The sequence below is a fragment of the Hakea prostrata genome, chromosome 1 (assembly GCF_041222555.1).
Source record: "Hakea prostrata isolate BN-2017 chromosome 1, UWA_Hpros_2, whole genome shotgun sequence".
NCBI lineage: Eukaryota > Viridiplantae > Streptophyta > Magnoliopsida > Proteales > Proteaceae > Hakea > Hakea prostrata.
In genome coordinates this window covers 62,028,257-62,047,180 of record NC_142600.1, presented here as the reverse complement: position 1 = coordinate 62,047,180, position 18,924 = coordinate 62,028,257, and the positions used below count along the sequence as shown (strand labels likewise).

At 37.8% G+C, this 18,924-nt stretch overlaps 1 protein-coding gene across 2 annotated transcripts; it reads left to right on the top strand.

Annotated features, from left to right (window-relative positions):
- Positions 1-454: 454 nt before the first annotated feature.
- LOC149029320 (NEDD8-conjugating enzyme Ubc12-like) lies at positions 455-18,659 on the top strand. Of its 2 annotated transcripts, none has more exons than XM_089141513.1 (6): positions 455-647; positions 902-1,015; positions 17,457-17,565; positions 17,706-17,784; positions 17,897-18,013; positions 18,093-18,659. In XM_089141513.1, exons 2-6 carry the CDS (start codon positions 907-909, stop codon positions 18,228-18,230), a joined length of 552 nt encoding a protein of 183 aa, XP_088997639.1. In that variant the 5' UTR covers positions 455-647; positions 902-906; the 3' UTR covers positions 18,231-18,659. The 2 variants fall into 2 exon arrangements, with proteins under 2 accessions (XP_088997639.1, XP_088997633.1); XM_089141507.1 differs by having other exon boundaries at positions 456-666.
- Positions 18,660-18,924: the final 265 nt, after the last annotated feature.

Below are 18,924 nucleotides of genomic sequence, written 5' to 3'. Positions count from 1 at the left end.
TAGTGATGGAGCCATTGACAATTAACATACCCTTTCTTACCATTATGCACCTTTTGGCACATGCAGCAAAGCTGAAAAGTCATTTGCGCCAAGAAATAATCCAGGTTCTCCGAACCTATGAACGCGTGGCTGATAACTACGGCATCCGAACCAAGTACGGTGGGTCCTACTCATCTCCGGTCCTCGAAACCACACGTAGTTCCTTTCCTTGCCCATAAGAAAATAATAATGCAGACAGTTTCGTTTAGGGCTAGAAAGAACGTTTCCACATATACTTATGGTGCATATCAGCCGTTGGATTAGAATCTAGTAAGTGTCCTACGCAAGTATGGGTGTCTCGTATAATAGCTGAGCAGTCGGTGCTGACGCGTCCTTCATTTCATTTTAAAAAACTAATTTTGCTCCAAGTTGTTGAATATAAAATGGCAAGGGGCAGCAACTTAAAATGATTTGTTTCTCTCCCTCGATCAGAGCGGAGCGAGCGAGCGAGAGAGAGAGAGAGAGAGAAGCGGACGCAATCGATTGAGACTCGAGATCGAATTCTGCCTTCGATTCAGAGCCCTTCCAGAGGAAAAAGTGAAAACTCGCTCGAAGAGCAAATATCCTCTCTGGAGAATCGATTGTAGCTCTCTCTACTCTCTGATCAGGTGAAAGTTTTATAATCAGGTACTGTTCTTTATTTTTAAATTCTCTCTTAACATGTATAAAAAAAAAGTAAATATAGAGCCTTCTTTATTTTCTTTGTCTGCATGCAACTGAAGTGAACCCTAATCTGTGGTTAAGAGTTTATGTATAGCTATTCTCTATGAAGTATTTATTTTCTTAATTTTGGGATTCATCGCGTTATGGTTCTCATGTTGGTTTTGAGTTTTTCTTTTTGAATTGTTGTTTTTCATTATAGGAACGATGATTAAGCTTTTTAAGGTGAAGGAAAAGCAGAGGGAAATCGCTGAGAATAATAATGGAAGGGCACCGGTGAAGAAGCAGTCTGCGGGGGAATTGCGTCTGCATAAAGGTTTACTTTCTTATTATTTTGAATTGAATTCCATCTGTCTCAAATATTTTAACTGGAAAATTGTCCGTTTGTAGCAGATTTTTGGAGGTCTAATTTAATTTCTTAGTTGAGTTTTCGTTTACTTATAGCTCAGGGTGAGATTTTGTTTTGTTCTTTGGGTATGCTGGAGGTCACTTAATGCGCTTAAAGGATAATGAGTTGGGTCAGTAAAAGTATTTAGATCTCCTGTTTATGCAGAAGGGTGGGTCTTGCATTGTAATCCTACAACTCGAGTTAACTTTTAATTATGGACTTCCATGTGGTTTCTTTGGGTCCATCCCTACCCTAACCGCACTAACTGAGCCACTCAAGGTGTCAAGAAGTTGAAGAAGTAATAGATTAGAGAAACATGGTGTGGGAATGTGATACAACCTCTAACTTAAGAGAATTTGCAGAAGGAATGTTATGGGAAAGCGAGAAGAGTTTGGAGAAGGGGATAGACAAAAGAAACAAAGGAAGTTGAGGGAAGATTGATTATATTCTTCACATACTCATACAGAGCAGTACAGAGCCTTATATAAGCGCAGGCAAAACCATTAGGCGAATCAGCCCTGAATCCTACAATTATCCAGCCATTCCTATTTGTTACATCTGCTGCAAGGACAGGAGTTTGTTAGAGCTTTACCAGCTCATATTCTTCTAGAAATGCCGGTCTTCAGCCTTGTCTTGCTGATCATTGTGGTGCCCTGTGGGATCCCTCATGGCCATCCACGTTAGACATTCCTTCCAGCGAATCCGCTACATAGGTCCTATCAGAATGTGTAAACAGGATTGAGATGTCTAACCCAATTTAGATGGATAAGGCACAGTTGAGTTGGGATGATGAACTCAAATTCATAATGGGTAAATTCCTTTATGTGAATGACCACTTCTTCACCTCTGTGTGCTAATGTGGAGCTGGATGAGTGCAGTAAGAAAATACACCATGATAATTCCATGACAGGATGGAGAGTAGACAACATAGGTAAGGTGTTGGGTATATACAGTTCAGGGAATGATGGATTCTAACTCTTCATCACCTGTATTTCAGCTGATCCATAAATCTCTTTCATCCACATCTTCCCATCACATCTTCAACCCTTTGGTAAGTTGTCCCTTCCAATGTTACCCTACCTTTAACATCTTAACTCTTTCAAGACGTTAAAGTGGAGTGTCCTACTACGTTTCATTTCTTCTGTCCTATTGAAACTTGTCCCAAATTCCATTTATTAAATCCCACAATCAGTTGCTAGTTGCTAGATTATTATATTAAGATTGAAAGGTCATTATCAGAGCCCATCTTATAAATCTACTCATATAATTCTTTGATGTTTTCGCTTGGAGCAAGGCCAAACTGGACGATACCAATAGATAGCCATGTATTGGCTAAACATCCAAGAAGGTGTTATGACTGTGAAGCAAGCCTGAAGAAGATTCCACCCCAATCCAATGTAAAAGACCAAATAGAAAGAGAGGTCTAAAAATAAAAGGATGTTGGCTTCATCAGGGAGGAGCAGTCTTTTATCCACCGAGTTGAGGCATACTTCACTTTTTAACTCATATATTTTGTATAGTCCCATCTTGAGAAGGCCTCAAGGTAGACAAGGCGGAAGTAAAAGCTGGGACATTAGGCAATCAGGCCTTTTTTTCCTTTTTTTTCTTGAGAGTTTTGATGCAGGCAATATGAATGGGAACTGAATTCAGAAGGCCCTGTAAATGATACTTTGATAATGTTTCAGAATCTAGATGGTCCACATTACCTATAACTAAGTACTGACTGATCTAGCTATCCAGAAAAGAATATTTACAGTTGGTTGTCTGATACACTGTATCACATTTCATTGGTCCCATTTGGTCCTAAAAGCTTGTTCTTGTATGTATGAGTCATTCTTTGAAATCCAAATTTCTAGTTTATGGCATCAATTAGCTAGCTTTAAACTGACATCTTCCAATTAATCTAGCCATAGAATTTCATTCCATCACGGTGCACTTCAGGTTTCCAGCTTCATAGGCCAATATTTGGAAGACATGGTTCTTTCTGAGAAGTCCCGAGATGCTATAAAAAAAATTGTTATAATTGAGCCCTACCTTTAGAAGTCTCGTGTCAACTGGCAAATCCTTTGTATGGTACAGCTCAGCTATTTTCCATATGAAAACATTAGTGTAAGCTTCTTTTTGCAATTCCAGTTAATGCATCACCAAGGAAACTGTTTATCAGCTGACTTGATTGGCCAGTTCTTCCATGTAAACTATCTACTTTTTTGATTGAGATTAGTTTAGCATAATCTGTTGTGCTGCTACCTCCCTTTTGTCCACTTCTTATTGTATTGAGCAATTGTAGCCTTTAAGTCATGATCTTCAAATGGTCTTTATTGACCTAGAGAAAGCTTATGTTGGAAACCCCAGACAGCTAATCTTACAAGTACTGGAGAAGGGACAGGTGTCATCTAGATGTAATTAAAGATATGCATGATAGTCTGGTGACGCGCTTAAGAACTATGGATATTGCCAAAACCATGAGTTCCCAATGACTGCGGCACTATGTCAAGGTTGAGCCCCTTTTTTTTGCGCTTATCATGGATGAGTTAATTAGAGGCACACAAGATGCACATAGATCTTTAACTTAAGTGTTGGAAATATCCCTCTTTTTTTTTTGGGGGGGGGGGGGAGATTATGAGATGAGAATTTCTTGGTATCTTGGCAAGGTGAGGTCTTGGCGGTATCTTGGCAAGAGCTCTGTAGATGTTAAAATTTTGTTGTAAGTTTATGCTTCCCACCCAAAGCTGGCTTTGATTTCAATTAAGAAAAAATAAGACCTCGGCAAGATTGTGCTCTAAGTTTTTAGACAATTGTGTTGGCCTTTGAAACTAGTATGAGGATTGAATTTCTTAATGCATGTTCTTTATTGATGTTGTGTTGGATGAGGCAAAAAAGGAACAACTCCAAGTTGGAGATCAACTTTGGATTAGGATGATTTAAGATAAGTAAAACAAAATGAAGTATGGTGGTGTACCTGTAGGTACACTAGTACAGTTAGGTTGATGATCAAAATTGATGATAGGGAGATACCTTGAAATGAGTATTTTAGATACATGGATTCTATGAAATGGAAAGGTGTGTTTGGAGGATTGTGTGATGGGTGTATTTCTTTAAAATTTAAGAGAAACTTTTATAGGACTGAGTACAACTGGCAATAACGGTGTGGATTCTTGGGCTAGAAAAGCATCATATGGATAGACTTGGTTTAGTGGAGATGAGAATCCTAAGATGGATATGTGAAAGACCATGAAGGATGAAGTAAGGGGCGAGCACATTACAGTTGAGTTGGAGTAGCCCACACATGATGAGCTATCATGGTGGGAAATCTCGTGAGATATCTTGCTTTTTCAAAGAAGCGAGACGAGATGGAGATCGAGAGCAAAGAGTTGTGATATCTTGCTTGAGATTTCGCCATATCTCGTCATCTCTCTCTATATCTCGCCATAGCTCGCTGAAACTCTCAATTTGTCCCTTTTTTTTGGGGATTTCAGCTGGATTTTCACTTGCAAGTTGCAACTATTCTTAGCACATATACAACATTGAAGGAAGATCAATCATTCTTTGCTTGTCTTATGAACTTATGATTAATGACTTGTATAAAACTTCTAGTGGTTGTAAAATTTTATTATTATATTCTTGAAAATTGAGATTGTGATACTCATATGGATGGAATTTTGGTGACAATTAGGTTATTTGACGCATTTGATACACTTGCTTTTCATTTATATGCCTTAAATGTTCTATATTGCATGTTAAACATTTTGGTTTTACACTATGGGTAGACTTAGAAATCATACTTAGGGTTTTTTTTTTTTGACAAATCTAAGGCCACGAATGTGTTCAAAAGGCCTTAAATAGGCTAAATACCGAGTTTTAGCCCAATTGGGTCCCTAAAACCCACTGAGATGGGCCACCAAGTTGACGCAAAAAAATTGCATATCTTGATCGAGATCTCGCTCTCTTTTACCATGGAGCTATGAGAGCGTTGTTTGAGGTGGTATATAATCCAAAAGAGCCTTGCAAAGCTGCACTTTGAAGGAGTGACTTGGTTCAAACCGAATGAATTACAAGAGGGGGGGGGGGCTAAATCAACCCTAATGTAGTGACGAAAGACATCCATAGCTTATGTCTCATCTCTCCTATAATGTTGAAGAAAACTTATCAGAGAGCAAAGATCTGTAGCTGATACCACTTAGTTGGTTCTTGGCAGTATTGTAGATAATACTCTTGCTTTTCATGAGATTCTTCCAGGTTTAAACATTTTTGCAGTGATGAATTGATATTTATTTATATGAAATTTTAAATTGTACCTTTTTACCTCTGGATTGAGAAAACTGTGAAAGAGGAGTCACAGTTGCATATTGATACTTCAGAGGAATTGGATTAGGATATTTATCTCTTCTACACCAGATAGTGTTGTCAAAGCGTCCGCCTAGGCAGCAAGGCGATTTTTCAATTGCCTTGTTTTGAACCGCTTAATTGACGTGCTTTTTTTTGCCGCTTTGTCGCCTAAACGCTACTGCTTTGTCGCCTTGTGCGCCTTATTGTCGCTTAGACACAAAAACAACCGCTTTTTTGACATTTTGTACATAACATTTTTTTCTTAATTTTTTTTATATCAAAATTTATTTTACAAAGCTGTATATAAAGTTAATACACCAGTCGGCAAATTGACACTAGAAAAAATATAGCCAAACCTTTTTTCATGGATTCGACCTTATATGGTAAAAGCTATACTAGGGCGTTCCCCGACAAAAGAAGCGACGCGCTACACTATGGCCTGGGTGTAGTGATAAGTGGGCAAGGGTTAGCTAGGGCGTCCCTTGTAAGCGACGCGTCGCATCGGCGCTCGGATGCGGTGATAAGTAGGCAAGAGTTCCCACGCCATGGACGAGTGTGAGTAAAGAAGCTAGTCCATAAACGTAGGATTAGATCGGCATCTTGGAACATAGGATCTTTAACTGGTAAGAGCTTAGAATTAATAGATGTTATGAGGAGAAGAAGGATTAATGTAGCTTGCATTCAAGAGACTAGATGGAAGGGTAAAAAGTCAAAGAGTTGGATGACTTTAAACTTTGGTATACTGGGGATAGAACAAATAAAAATGGAGTGGGTATAATAGTGGATAAAGATTTAAAAAGTGATGTGGTGGATGTTAAAAGAGTGGGTGATAAGATTATTGCTATCAAGTTTGTAATGGAGAATGAGTTTGTAAATATAATTTGTGCATATGCACCTTAAGTAGGATTAGATGGAAGTCTAAAGCTAGAATTTTGGGAAAATATGGATGGATTAATGCAAGGAATTCGTCAAGGAGAAAAGATTATCATAGGAGGTGATTTAAATGGACATATTGGAAAAGATCAAAGAGGATATGAGCGTGTACATGGAGGATATGGTTTTGGAGAAAGGAATGAGGAGGGAATTTCAATTTTAGATTTTGCTACTGCTTTTGATCTATCTATTATAAATACTTGCTTCAAAAAGAGAGATGAACATTTAATTACCTTCAAAAGTGGACAGTATAGAAGCCAAATAGATTTCTTCCTAACTAGAAGGACTGATAGATTGTTGTGCAAGGATTGCAAGGTGATACCGGGGGAAAGCTTAACTGCACAACATAGACTTGTGGTCTTGGATATGTGCTTAGTTCCAAGAACACATAAAAGGTCCAAGGTAAACTATCCTAGAATAGGATGGTGGAATTTGAAAGGAGAGTGCTCGAAATCCTTCGTTAATGAAATAGTCAAACAAAGAAAATGGGATTTTAAAGGGGATACCAATGCAATGTGGAATGAGATGGTTATGTGTATTGAGAAGGTGGCTAAAGATGTCCTCGGTGAATCAAAAGGAAAGCTCCATTCTTATAGAGAGACGTGGTGGTGGGATAGTGAGGTTCAAGCTGCCATCAGGACTAAAAAAGCTAGTTTTAAGACATGGCAAAGAACTAAGGATGTTGAGGATCTTCAAAGGTATAGGTTGGATAGAAATGAAGCTAAGAAAATTGCGGGAAAAGCAAGGGAAAAGAAGTATGAAGGGTTATACAATAAGTTGGGCACAAAAGGAAGGGGAAAAATCTGTTTATAAGATTTAGCTAAGATGAGGGATAGGAAGAGTAGAGATCTTGACCATGTTAGATGTATTAAAAATGGAGATGGTACAGTAGACACCTATTTCTCTAGTTTACTAAATGAGCATTCTTCAAGCACTTATGATTCGGACGATTATACCTTTCACCAAGGCACCAATGTCCAAACTTATATACGTAGAATTTCGATGTCCGAAGTAAAAGAAGCTTTAAGGAGGATGAAACTCAGCAAGACACAAGGTCCTGATGAAATCCCAATTGAAGTATGGAAGAGCTTAGGAACCCATGGACTAGTTTGGTTGACTAAGTTGTTTAAGATTATAAGCACATGGAAAATGCCAGATGAATGGAGGAGAAGCGTTGTGGTTCCAATTTACAAAAATAAAGGAGATATTCAAAGTTGTAATAACTATAGAGGCATTAAATTGATGAGCCATATGATGAAATTATGGGAGAGAATAGTTGAAACCCGTTTAAGACACTTAACTACAGTTACGGAGAACCAATTTGGGTTTATGTTGGGAAGATCTACAACGGAGGCTATTTACCTTATTAGGAGACTTATGGAAAGGTATAGAGAATGTAGGAAAGACCTTCATATGGTATTTATTGACCTAGAAAAAGCTTATGATAGAGTCCCTAGAGCGTTAATTTGGCAAGTACTAGGGAAAAGAAGTGTTGCAAGTAAATATGTAGATATAGTTAAGGATATGTATGATGGTTCGGTGACTAGTGTTAGAACAGTGGGGGGACAAAGTGATGAATTTCCGATAACGGTTGTGCTACATCAAGGGGCAACTTTAAGCCCATATCTATTTTCACTGGTAATTGATGAATTAACCAAAGACATTCAAGATGAGGTCCCCTGGTGTATGCTTTTTGTGCATGATATTGCGTTGATTGATGAGACCCAAGTGGGGATTAATACCAAATTAGAATCATGGAGAGTAGCTTTAGAATCAAAAGGCTTTAAACTTAGTAGATCGAAGACAGAATATCTAGTTTGTAACTTTAGTCATGATCGGGCAGATGATGATGTGGTGATACTTGACTATAAAGAGATTCCTCATAGTGATTGTTGTAGGTACCTAGGTTCAATCATAAGTAAAAGAGGTGATTTAGAGGATGAGGTTTCCCAAAGAATTAAAATAGGGTGGATGAAGTGGAGAGGTGCATCCGGGGCCTTATGTGATCGGCGTATTCCATTAAAGCTTAAAGGAAAATTTTATAGGACCGTTGTTCGACCAGTATGATGTACGGTGCAGAGTGTTGGGCTGTTAAAAAGAATCATATAGATAAACTTAGTGTAGCAGAAATGAGGATGCTGAGATGGATGAGTGGCAAAAATAGGATGGATAAGATAAGAAATGATCATATTAGAGTTGGTTTGGGAGTTGCTCCCATAAGTGATAAGCTTCGAGAAAGTCGTTTGAGGTGGCACGGCCACGTTCGACGGAGACCTGTAAATGCCCATGTACGGAGAAGTGATATATTCCATATTGAAGGAACTAGAAGAGCTAGGGGTAGACTTAAGATAACCTTTGGAGAAGTGGTGAGAAAGGATATGTATAGCTTAGGCCTTGTATCTAGCATGGCCTTGAATAGAACTAATTGGAGGGCAAGAATCCATGTAGCCGACCCCATTTAGTTGGGACAAGGCTTATTGTTGTTGTTGTATATATTGGAATCGAGGCCCAAATTGCAAAGGAACTCCGAAGCAACAGAATGTGAAGCATGAGCCATACTCAACGTCAAGAATCAATGAATCATTAAATGGAGTCAATGGACAATGACTTGGAAATCGGAATAATGTGATTTATAATTCATCATGTTGCCCCTGTTAGTATATAGTCATTGTTATGATGGTTGATGAGATGAACTTATGTTTGTGTTCTTTTTTTGGATATTTTTTCATAATTATGATTCTTAAATGCTTTCTTTTTTGGATGAATGTGACTATTGAATATTTGTTTAGCTTATTATAGTAAGCATGGTGGGAGATCTCGCGAGATCTCGCGAGATATCTCGTTTTTCCACCTTGGCGAGACGAGATGGAGGTCGAGATCTGCGAGTTGGGATATCTCGCTCTAGATCTCGCCATATCTCGCTATATCTCGCCATATCTCGCCATATCTCGCCATATCTCGCCCTGGATCTCGCTGGAACTCTCAATTTTTGCCTTTTTTTTGTGGATTTTGGCTGAATTTTCACTTGCAACTACTCTTAACACATCTACAACAAGGAAGATCAATTATTCTCTACTTGTCTTATGATCTTATGATTTAATGACTTATATAGAACTTCTAATGGTTGTATAATTATTTTATTCTTGAAAATTGAGATTATGATACTTATATGGATGGAATTTTGATAACATTGAAGTTAGTTGATGCATTTGATATACTTGCTTTTCATTTATATGCTTTAAAGGTTCTATATTACATGTTGTATAACATTGCATTCCATAATCCTACTATATTTCGGTTTCACACTATGGGTAGACTTAGAAATCATACATAGGGTTGTTTATGACAAATCCAAGGCCACCAACGTGTTCAAAAGGCCTTAATTAAGCTAAATACCAAGTTTCAACCCAATTGGGACCCTAAAACCCACCGAGATGGGCCACCGAGTTGACGCAAAAAAATTGTATATCTTGACCGAGATCTCACCGAGATGGTCGAGATCTCTCTTTTTCAAGGTGGCGAGATCTCTCTCGAGAGCGAGATCTTCTACCATGATAGTAAGTAGTTGTATTAAAAAGTAGTTTAAAAATAGTTATATTGAAAATTTTTGACCCAACTGCTTTGGTCTCCTTATTGCTGCCTAGGCAGAGCCCCAGTCACTTTGGTCGCCTTGCCACCTTGACAATCTTGGTACCAGATGGTTGGTTATGCTCAATAGTTAAAATCGTCGATTTCAGTCCTTTTTGTTTTGCCAACATGGAAGTGCTGAAACTGCTTGGTCCTATGTGCCATTCAAAATTCATAACTGAATTGTTAAATTCTAAAGGCAATTGATACTGACAATCTTATGGCTTGATTTCAATTTTATCTTTTTATTTTTATTATGATTATTTTTTTAAATTGAAGGAAAATGACCTTTGGCTTTGGATTAATGGATAATCAATTAGTCCCTAGTGGTGTTGGTATTTATTTGGCTCTTTATTGTAGGGATTTACGTTTCCAAAGGTTTGAACCTTAAAATAGTGAATTGCATATTTATTATGTACCAGAAAAAAAGCATTACATATTTCTTGAGTTCTCTTATAATGTTTTATACTCAGAAAAGTTGTCCCCATATCTCTCGGGCATAATTAAGGTGAAAATTTTAAAATTTATTATGTTTATTAAATCTTAAAGATTAAAGATTCTATCATTGCTGTGATCTTCTCTGACCTGTTATGCTCGCACTCTGATCTGTTGCTAAAATCATCTCCAAGACTCTAGCTTCCTACTTTTCCACTATACCGCTAAAGAGCTCGTTAATCTGTTGTACCATGCAACCCAGTCTTTCCCTGACCAAAATTTGTCCAGCTGCCAACTCCATGAGGAAGAATGCTTGGGATATTGTTTTTGGCTATTTAAAAATTACAATGGAAAAATACATTTCTTGCCCCCCTTGACGTTATAGACCTTGCTTCTTTGATTTTCTCTCTTTACTTCAAGACATGGTAGACAGTGATTCTAATGCAGCTTTGTTGGAAGCTATGGATCAAAAGAGAAGATCATACCCTGCCATGTGTATAATGTGTAACAAGAGTGGTAAGGAATAGAAAATGGCAGTAAGGAAGGAAAGCTACAATTCTTTGGAAGATATCTAAACAGGCCAGATACGAATTGAATTTAACAGTAGGTGTATTCAAATCACTTTGTCATTCCACTATCCGAATCTGATTCATTAATTAGGTGTATTCAAATCACTTTGTCATTCCACTATCCGAATCTGATTCATTAATTCAGCGTATATGTATTTGGTCTATTGAATTCAAATTGGCTATAATAATGGATCCCAAAATTATCTGGGATGCATTGCAAATTTCTGGATGTTCGCTCTTTGGTTATGGGTTGGCACTACCGATTGTGATCTCCTGATTACTGTTTTTCCAATAGATAACTGTCCATTTGCACTTGGATAGTGCAATTTTATTTTCAAAAATAAATTCAGAATTGATTTCTTCAGTCTCCTTTTTGTGTATACGTTATTCTAATGACAATATAATTACTTCTTTCACCAAATGCTTAGTTATAGCTACGTCTGTCTTTCACTAAATGCTTAGATATAGCTATTATGACTAAAAATTAAGTACAAAATCTTAGAGATTATTGAATTGGTCTTTAATTAGTTGTCACATGGAAATTGTTTTTGGACAGTGAATTTCTGATCCGATGCTCGTCGACAGATGAGAACACATATCAAACATGCATTTTGACTATCCATTGAAATTGTTGCCCGTCAAGGCTTTGGTATTGAGGGGTAATACGTGTCTCTTTAAGATGGGAGAATTACAACTCTTCTAGGATGTGTTTTATCTTTTCTAGGTTACAGATAGACACTTTGGTTAAATAAACTAAATTCAATTTCTTTCACCCTCTTGGCATAGCTCTTACTCTTTATAAGAAACTAAAGCTTAATTCTCAAGCCCTAACAGAAATTATGTCATAAAGCAAAGGAAATCTGGCTAGGCAAGCTTAACTCATAGAAGGTTCCATGGCAGTCTAAATAGCTATTAATTATGGGTGTACATCCCTAATGCCTTCTTTCCTTGCTGCTTGTAGTTTGTAGTCCAGAGTCTAGATTCTCTATCTTGAATAATTTCTGTCCAAAATAGACAAGAGTTATCTTCCAATGTCCTTTTGAAAGTATAGGATTGAGAATAGCTGGATGATGAGCACATTTGTGTGAAATCTTAGGGCATAAAGCATGTATTTTATACACTTTAGGAGAGCTACGATGTGTTTTTTGTTGTTAATTGTAGGTTTTGGGGGTTCTTTCTGGATCTTAGAAGATATTTTGGACTATTAGATGTTCCGTCTGCAAACCTGCTTTCTGTATTTGTGAAGAGGGCTTAATGCTAGGGTAGGTGGATGTGATGCATTACAAATACACATTTTTTTTGACACTTGTAGACGCTAATGTTCTTTTTGGGCTAAAAAAAGAATAAGGGGCTAAAATTGGACCAAGATGCAGGCTTGGACTAAATTAAGTTTTTCCAAGGGTATTTTTGGCGTCAAGTGAGCCATTTATGACCAAGGGCTTAGATCTTTTTGTGTTTTGTACTTTCAAAAAGAGTGGAATGCCAAGTGCACACTCATGGACGCACAAGTAGTCAAGGATTGAGATTCTCTCTTCATATAAATTGCCTCCTTCCAATTCCTTCACATTATCCCACAATTTTTTTTAGCTTTTTATTATTAATTTTGATCACAATATATTATATCTCGCTCTTCCCTTCTCTCACTTTCCACAATATATTAGATCTTCTCTTTCCAAATTTCATCTTTTTCCTTATTATTTTGTCCCTAAATGTCCATGTTTACAACTTAATCCCATTTCTTATTCATTTCTTTCCTTCTCTCTCTCTCTCTCTCTCTCCTTGTTTTATTTTGCCCTAAATTCTACATTTACAACTTAATCCCACTTTTTATTCATTTCTTTCCTTCTCTCTCTTTCCATTTGTACCACTCTCCCTCTTTGGATTATTTTTTCAAAATTCAATGACGTAACGAACATTGAAATTCAAAAACATGCCACTCAGATTTGGACTTCCATATTTTCTTTTGTACACGCTTTATTTTCTTTTGTACACGCTTAAGTCAGTGTTTTTATGTAATCAGGATTGTAACAAAAGCATTTCTCAGAAAACACAACTCTTCTACTCGAAAAACTCGACGGGAGAATTTTATTCAATCGTAACCTATCTTCACAAATGGAAGGTGGAAAGTGAGAGAAAAGGGAGAGATCTAATGTATTGTGATCAACTCTAATAATAGAAGGCTGAATTTTCTTTATAAGGATAGTGTGAAGGAATTGGAAGGAGGCACTTCATATGAGGAGAGAGAATGAAATATATAAGGAGAGAGTCACAATCCTTGATTGCTTATGGGTCCTATGTGTGTACACTTGGCATTTTCTCTCTTTTTCAAAAGTGAACACAAAAATGAATCTAAGCGCTTGGTCATAAATGACTCCGTTGATGTAGAAATACCCTTGGAAAAATTTGATCGGGTTCAAGCTAGCATTGTGGTCCACTTTTGGCTATTATTCTTTCTTTAGCCTAAAAAGATTAATCGCTTGTACAGGTGTCAAAGAAAATGTGTCTTTGTAATGCATTACGTCCACCCTACATAGAATTAAGCCCTCTTAACAATTTCGGGCGGAAACTGGATCACTTTATGTGTAGATATGCAAATATGGTGTCTAGTAGTCCAAAATATTCTCTAAGCTCCAAAAAATCCCGAAACCTGCAATTAACAACAAAAAAACTCAAGGTAGCTCTGTTCTAAGTCTGTAAAATGCATGCTTTATGCCCTAAGATTTCATACATAAGTGTGCTGATCAGTCGCTCTCATGAAGCTTGATTCGGTTTCCAGAATAATAGGAAAGCAAACAAAAAGAATAATGCTTTTGTATGTAATTTATATTGGGGTAGGGATAGTTGGAAATTAAATCTTCATATTGGTGAACTAGGAATGCAAGTCTCTATCGCCGTCCATTGTCTGCTCAATATTTGGTCTTCTATAAGTTGACTGAATGAAGTGTGTTGCTGTAGTTGGCACAAGTTGGGGTTGATATATGTCAGTGAGCCTTTATATAGGCTGATGGCTTAACTGCTTTAGGCTGACTGTTTGGAGTCCACTATATATCTCAACCAGGTAATATTTTTGTGTCAGTCGCCATTCCGTCTCCCTTGCTTTCTTACTCCCATGAGCATAGACGGGTTCCTCCTACTGCTGTTGACTTATTATTCTAGATTTTGTTTCTTGGTGGCACCTTCTTGCATATGACACACCGTTTTTTCTGGGGAAGGAAGATCCTCTCTTTTGACCTTGATGAATGCTCTTTTTTCTTCTGAAGGAAGTTGCCTCTTATTGCCTATCAGTTGCTAAGAAGGCTAGTAAAAGGCATATATAAATTTGCAAATCTCAATATTTGAGAAACCAATTTGACAATTCTTGTCCGCTACCCAATATCTTGAGGGGACTCAAGGCTGTGCCATTAAAATCTTGAGAAGAGGCAAGCATGTTTCACGAACTCAGTTTTGGAGGCCAACTCTGTAATCCAAAGTAAAATGAGTTTGACTGAGATCTCGCTGAGTTGGTTAACTTTTTTTGGTTTTCTTTTTTCTCTCTGGCTGGAGGGTGGGGGGAATTGAAATCAAAGCCAGGTGTGGGTGGGAAGAACAAAACCTATAGTAAGATTTTGAAATATACCAAGATCTTGCTGAGATAACCAACATAGTACCAAGATATTAACTTGCTGGACACCTTGTTTCAAGATCCCCAAAAAAGTGCTGAGATCTAGCTGGTGCTTGTTCTCATACCATGAAGGCATAAATCTTGAGAGGAGGCAAAACTAAACCCCAAGCTTTACTGGAAAAGATGCCCTCGACTTGTGGTAAGAGGCCGTCATTTGCTGCAATCATAGAAAGCTTAGGCTGCTAGTATGAAAATGTTCTGGATTGAGTCTGAGAGGAGCAGCAGCAGCAGCTAGTTTGTTCAAAGATTTCCAGAGGTTAGGACCATCCATCTCTCCCAGGCAGTTATGGCCTTCTGGTTTAGGTATTTTAATTGGTTTCCTGATTAATTCACAGAGGAGCATCTTCCTCTGACCTTAGGATTTTGGCCTTGCCAAATTTATTGATGTAGCTATACTTAGAGTTTAAATCTCGTACAGTGTTTTGGTCTAACCAAATATTAGAAATAAATGAAATGTGTTGAGTTGATACTGTTGGTTTCCAGGAGCTGTTCATAGCCTTCTTTTCCTTTGCTCTTTTATTTGGTTGCAGGTACAATTTCTTTCCTTGAACCTCTTCTTTTCCTGTACTGTTCTGCATCCAGTCTTCTTTGCCTTCCATCTTCCTGTTGTTTCATGTTACCTTTGGTTTTCCTCATCCCAATCAACTGATTTGAATAAGTAGTGATCAATCTGACTCATTTTCAATCCTTTTGGACTGGAGCTCTAGGTGAAGGAACCTCTTCCTTGGCAGCTCAATACCCCTGGGATTTTGTCCAACAATTTCTCCTTCTGTGAGAGGTTCAGGCTTGAAACTCCCTATAATCTGTTATATTGCCTACCCTGGTCTTAAAAATTCTTTAGTCTGTCCTTATTTGCTGCTTAGATGATAGTTAGTTGGATTCAGGGGAACTGATGGTTGGGAATCTATGCGTAACTAACAGTTCTTGTGAATTCTAGGTTGAAGATCAGATCTTTTTTTTTCCATGGTAGAAACTACATTAGACCGTGTGTTTCCTTGTATCTTGTTTCCGTTAATTCCTTCTTTAGCTTAAAATCCAGCATTTTCCAATTTAGGTTCATCTTTGTTTGATATTCTCTCCTAATAATAAATTTTCCAATGACATTGTTAACTGTGCTACTACTCATTTTTCCCTGGAGGGTAACTTTTATTTAACTTTTTTTTTTTGGGTTTTGGGGGGGGGGGGGTGTGAAGCAAACCCAAATTTAGTTTTTTATTTTTAATTCTTTTTTTATTTATGGTAACCTAAGATGAACCCAACGTTGAGGATGGAATCTTCTTTTATTTACTATTGTTATTTTTATTTTTGTGGTAAAAAAGTACAGTTAATCCATAGTTGTCAAAGCGGAAAGGCGACCAAAGCGGCGTCTAGGCGGCAATAAGGCGACCAAAGCGGTTGGGCAAAAAAGTTTCAATATAATTACTTTTAAACTACTTTTCAATACAACTACTTTCTATAATAAGCTAAACAAATATTCAATAGTCACATTCATAAAAAAAAAAAAAAAGCATTCAAGAATATAATTATGAAAAATTATTCAGAAAAAAAACACAAACATAAGTTTATCTCATCAAACCATGGTTGTCAAAGCGTTTGCCTAGGCATTTACTGATTCATTGATTCTTGATGTTGAGTATGGCTTATGCTTCACATTTTATTGCCAATGGCATGGGGGTCCCGCTCACGAAGCAAAAAATAGGTTCTATGTCACTTTGGGCCTTCGAGTTCCTTTGCAGATTTGGCGTCAATTAAGCGGTTCAAAATAAAGAGGTTGAAAAACCGCTTTGTCGCTTAGGCGGCCGCCTAGGCGAACTCTTTGACAACTATGAGTTAATCCATGGCATAAACCTGTGCCCGCTGATTCTCTCCATGGTTAATCTTTGTTTGCTCCCTTAACTTTTTTTGGGGTAACCTAAAGAGCAAGGGCAGACCAAAAATAACCTCTGAAGTGGTGAGAAAAGGCAGGACATGGCTTAGGTCTTTTATGTAGTATGCCCTCAAATAGAATTGATTGGAAGGCAAGGATTCATGCAGCCAACCTCATTTAGTTGGTAACTTGGTATAAGGCAGAGTTTTTGAGCTATAGGAACATGCCGATTATCCCTAGGATCCATATAAGGTGGAACCCACACTCGCATACGTGCTGTCAATCGGCTGGTTGTTTTAACTGTTTAGACGTGGCTGTTTCACTCCGATAGAACTAGGAAACTTGGTTTAACCAGAATTTACCTCACCTTGATCCTTTTGGGGTGCGCTCAGGAATTGGTAAGGATCAAGTAGACTCCATTTTATCCTGGGTTTCAGTTTTCTACTCAAATCACCATATTTTTTTGACTGCATCTTTTGTTGCGTCTTTTCTTTTGATCAGCTAACATGGGGCTTCATTTTGTATATATGGTCTGTCTATAAACTACGACAACAACTTGGTCTCTTTAGGGTATTTCTTGGCCAGCAATGTTGCCTGGGGACTTTTGTGTACCCAGTTCACCAAGGTTGATTACCAGATGATCTGTCTTGTCAATTTTGAATCTTGCAGATCCTTTGGCATCCTTTTATTGTCATCCATTTGTCCTTCCTAAATTTATATATCGGAACTATGAATTTGACCTGCAGGTCCTTGGGAAGGAGAGTTGTGAGTTTAATTTATTGACTGATTTTATTGTTGTGGCTTCCAAATCTCTCTGCCTCCATTTTGTTCTCTCTACGCTTATTGTACAGGTCCTTGACCATGTCAAAGTATTTTATTTTATTTATTAATTTTTTTTCCTGATTTCTAAAATCAGTTGTTTTTTGTGAAATTTTTGTAATTACCTGTCAGATATCACTGAGCTTAACCTACCCAAAACAACTGCCATTGCATTCCCCAATGGCAAGGATGACTTGATGAATTTTGAGGTCACCATTCGACCTGATGAAGGATATTATCAGTAAGGTTTCTCTTTTCATTGGGTTTAATTATTTGAATTAGATAGCCTGTGACGTAGGTTCGACTTTGATTTTCACAACTTAAGACATTTTCCCGTAATTAGAAGTTGCTATTTAGCTGGCTTATGTTTTCCCTGCACAGAGGTGGAACATTTATGTTTACTTTCTCCGTGTCCCCCGTTTACCCTCACGAGGCACCAAAGGTCAAGTGCAAGACGAAGGTAGGCTTTTGGCCATAACTTATTTGCAGTGGCATTCTTGTCGCACTTTTTCGTAGCACTTAATAGTCTTTGAGCATGGTGACCTACAATTTTCTGTCCTACTCTCGACCAGGTCTACCATCCTAACATTGATTTGGAAGGGAATGTCTGCCTGAACATCCTACGTGAGGATTGGAAACCTGTACTCAATATCAACACCATCATTTATGGATTGCATCATCTTTTCACGGTATTTCTTTTCCCCTGCTTGGTCCTTATTATTTACTACAAACCACCTGATCTTGGAGGATTTTTGTTATTTTATGCAGCAACCCAATCATGAAGATCCCCTCAATCATGATGCAGCGGCAGTTCTTAGGGACAACCCAAAGATGTTTGAATCCAATGTTAGAAGGGCCATGTCTGGTGGCTACGTTGGCCAGACTTTCTTCGCTAGGTGCATGTAAGCCTTTGCTGGCAAAGCAAGTGACATTATGGTATTAATTTCATTCTCAAGGGTCCAAAAGGGGTTGTAAATTTGGTTGGAAGGGCATCTTTTCCATGGTCCTAATGGCCATTCTCCAAGGATAAGAGAGAAAGATCAGTCTACATTGGTTCACGAGAAGATGCTTGTATGTTGCTGTAACTTATGTGACTTGTTTGTGATATTGGTGAAGACGACCATGGTTTTTCTTATTGTGATGTGGGGGATATACTCGCTTGGAATACTGTTTGCATAATATTGCCCCATTTCTTTCAATTTGTTCATTATGGCCTCCTCTTTTTCCTCTCTATTTTATTGGTTGTGTTTCTCAGTGCCCTTATCAGAATGGTCCCTACTATGAACTTGCACAGTGACAGTTCCTGGATAGTCAATAAACAGTAACATTTGCAGTTATCATCAAGCCATCTCTCTGTTTTTTCCGGTAAGATCACAATGGTAATAGCTCTGTTGTATCTCGATTGTCAGAAGTGATCTGACCACCCTCTGGGTTTTGCCTGATGACTAAAATTAAACCACCAACTGGGAGGGTAGATGAAGGCAGAGTCAGAAGGAACAGAATTAAAGTGATCACCAACGAGGGACTGCTACTTAATCGCTCCCTTGTTCCTTCATAAGAGACTTCTGCAGTTGTAACTTGATTTATCTAAAGACAACGG

Bases quoted from the DNA above. Each gene is read 5' to 3' on its own strand.
- LOC149029320 (XM_089141513.1), top strand. From the start codon at position 907: ATGATTAAGCTTTTTAAGGTGAAGGAAAAGCAGAGGGAAATCGCTGAG. The intron at 17,785-17,896 runs GTAGGCTTTTGG...ACTCTCGACCAG, and splicing joins AGGTCAAGTGCAAGACGAAG to GTCTACCATCCTAACATTGA. The intron at 18,014-18,092 runs GTATTTCTTTTC...TATTTTATGCAG, and splicing joins GATTGCATCATCTTTTCACG to CAACCCAATCATGAAGATCC.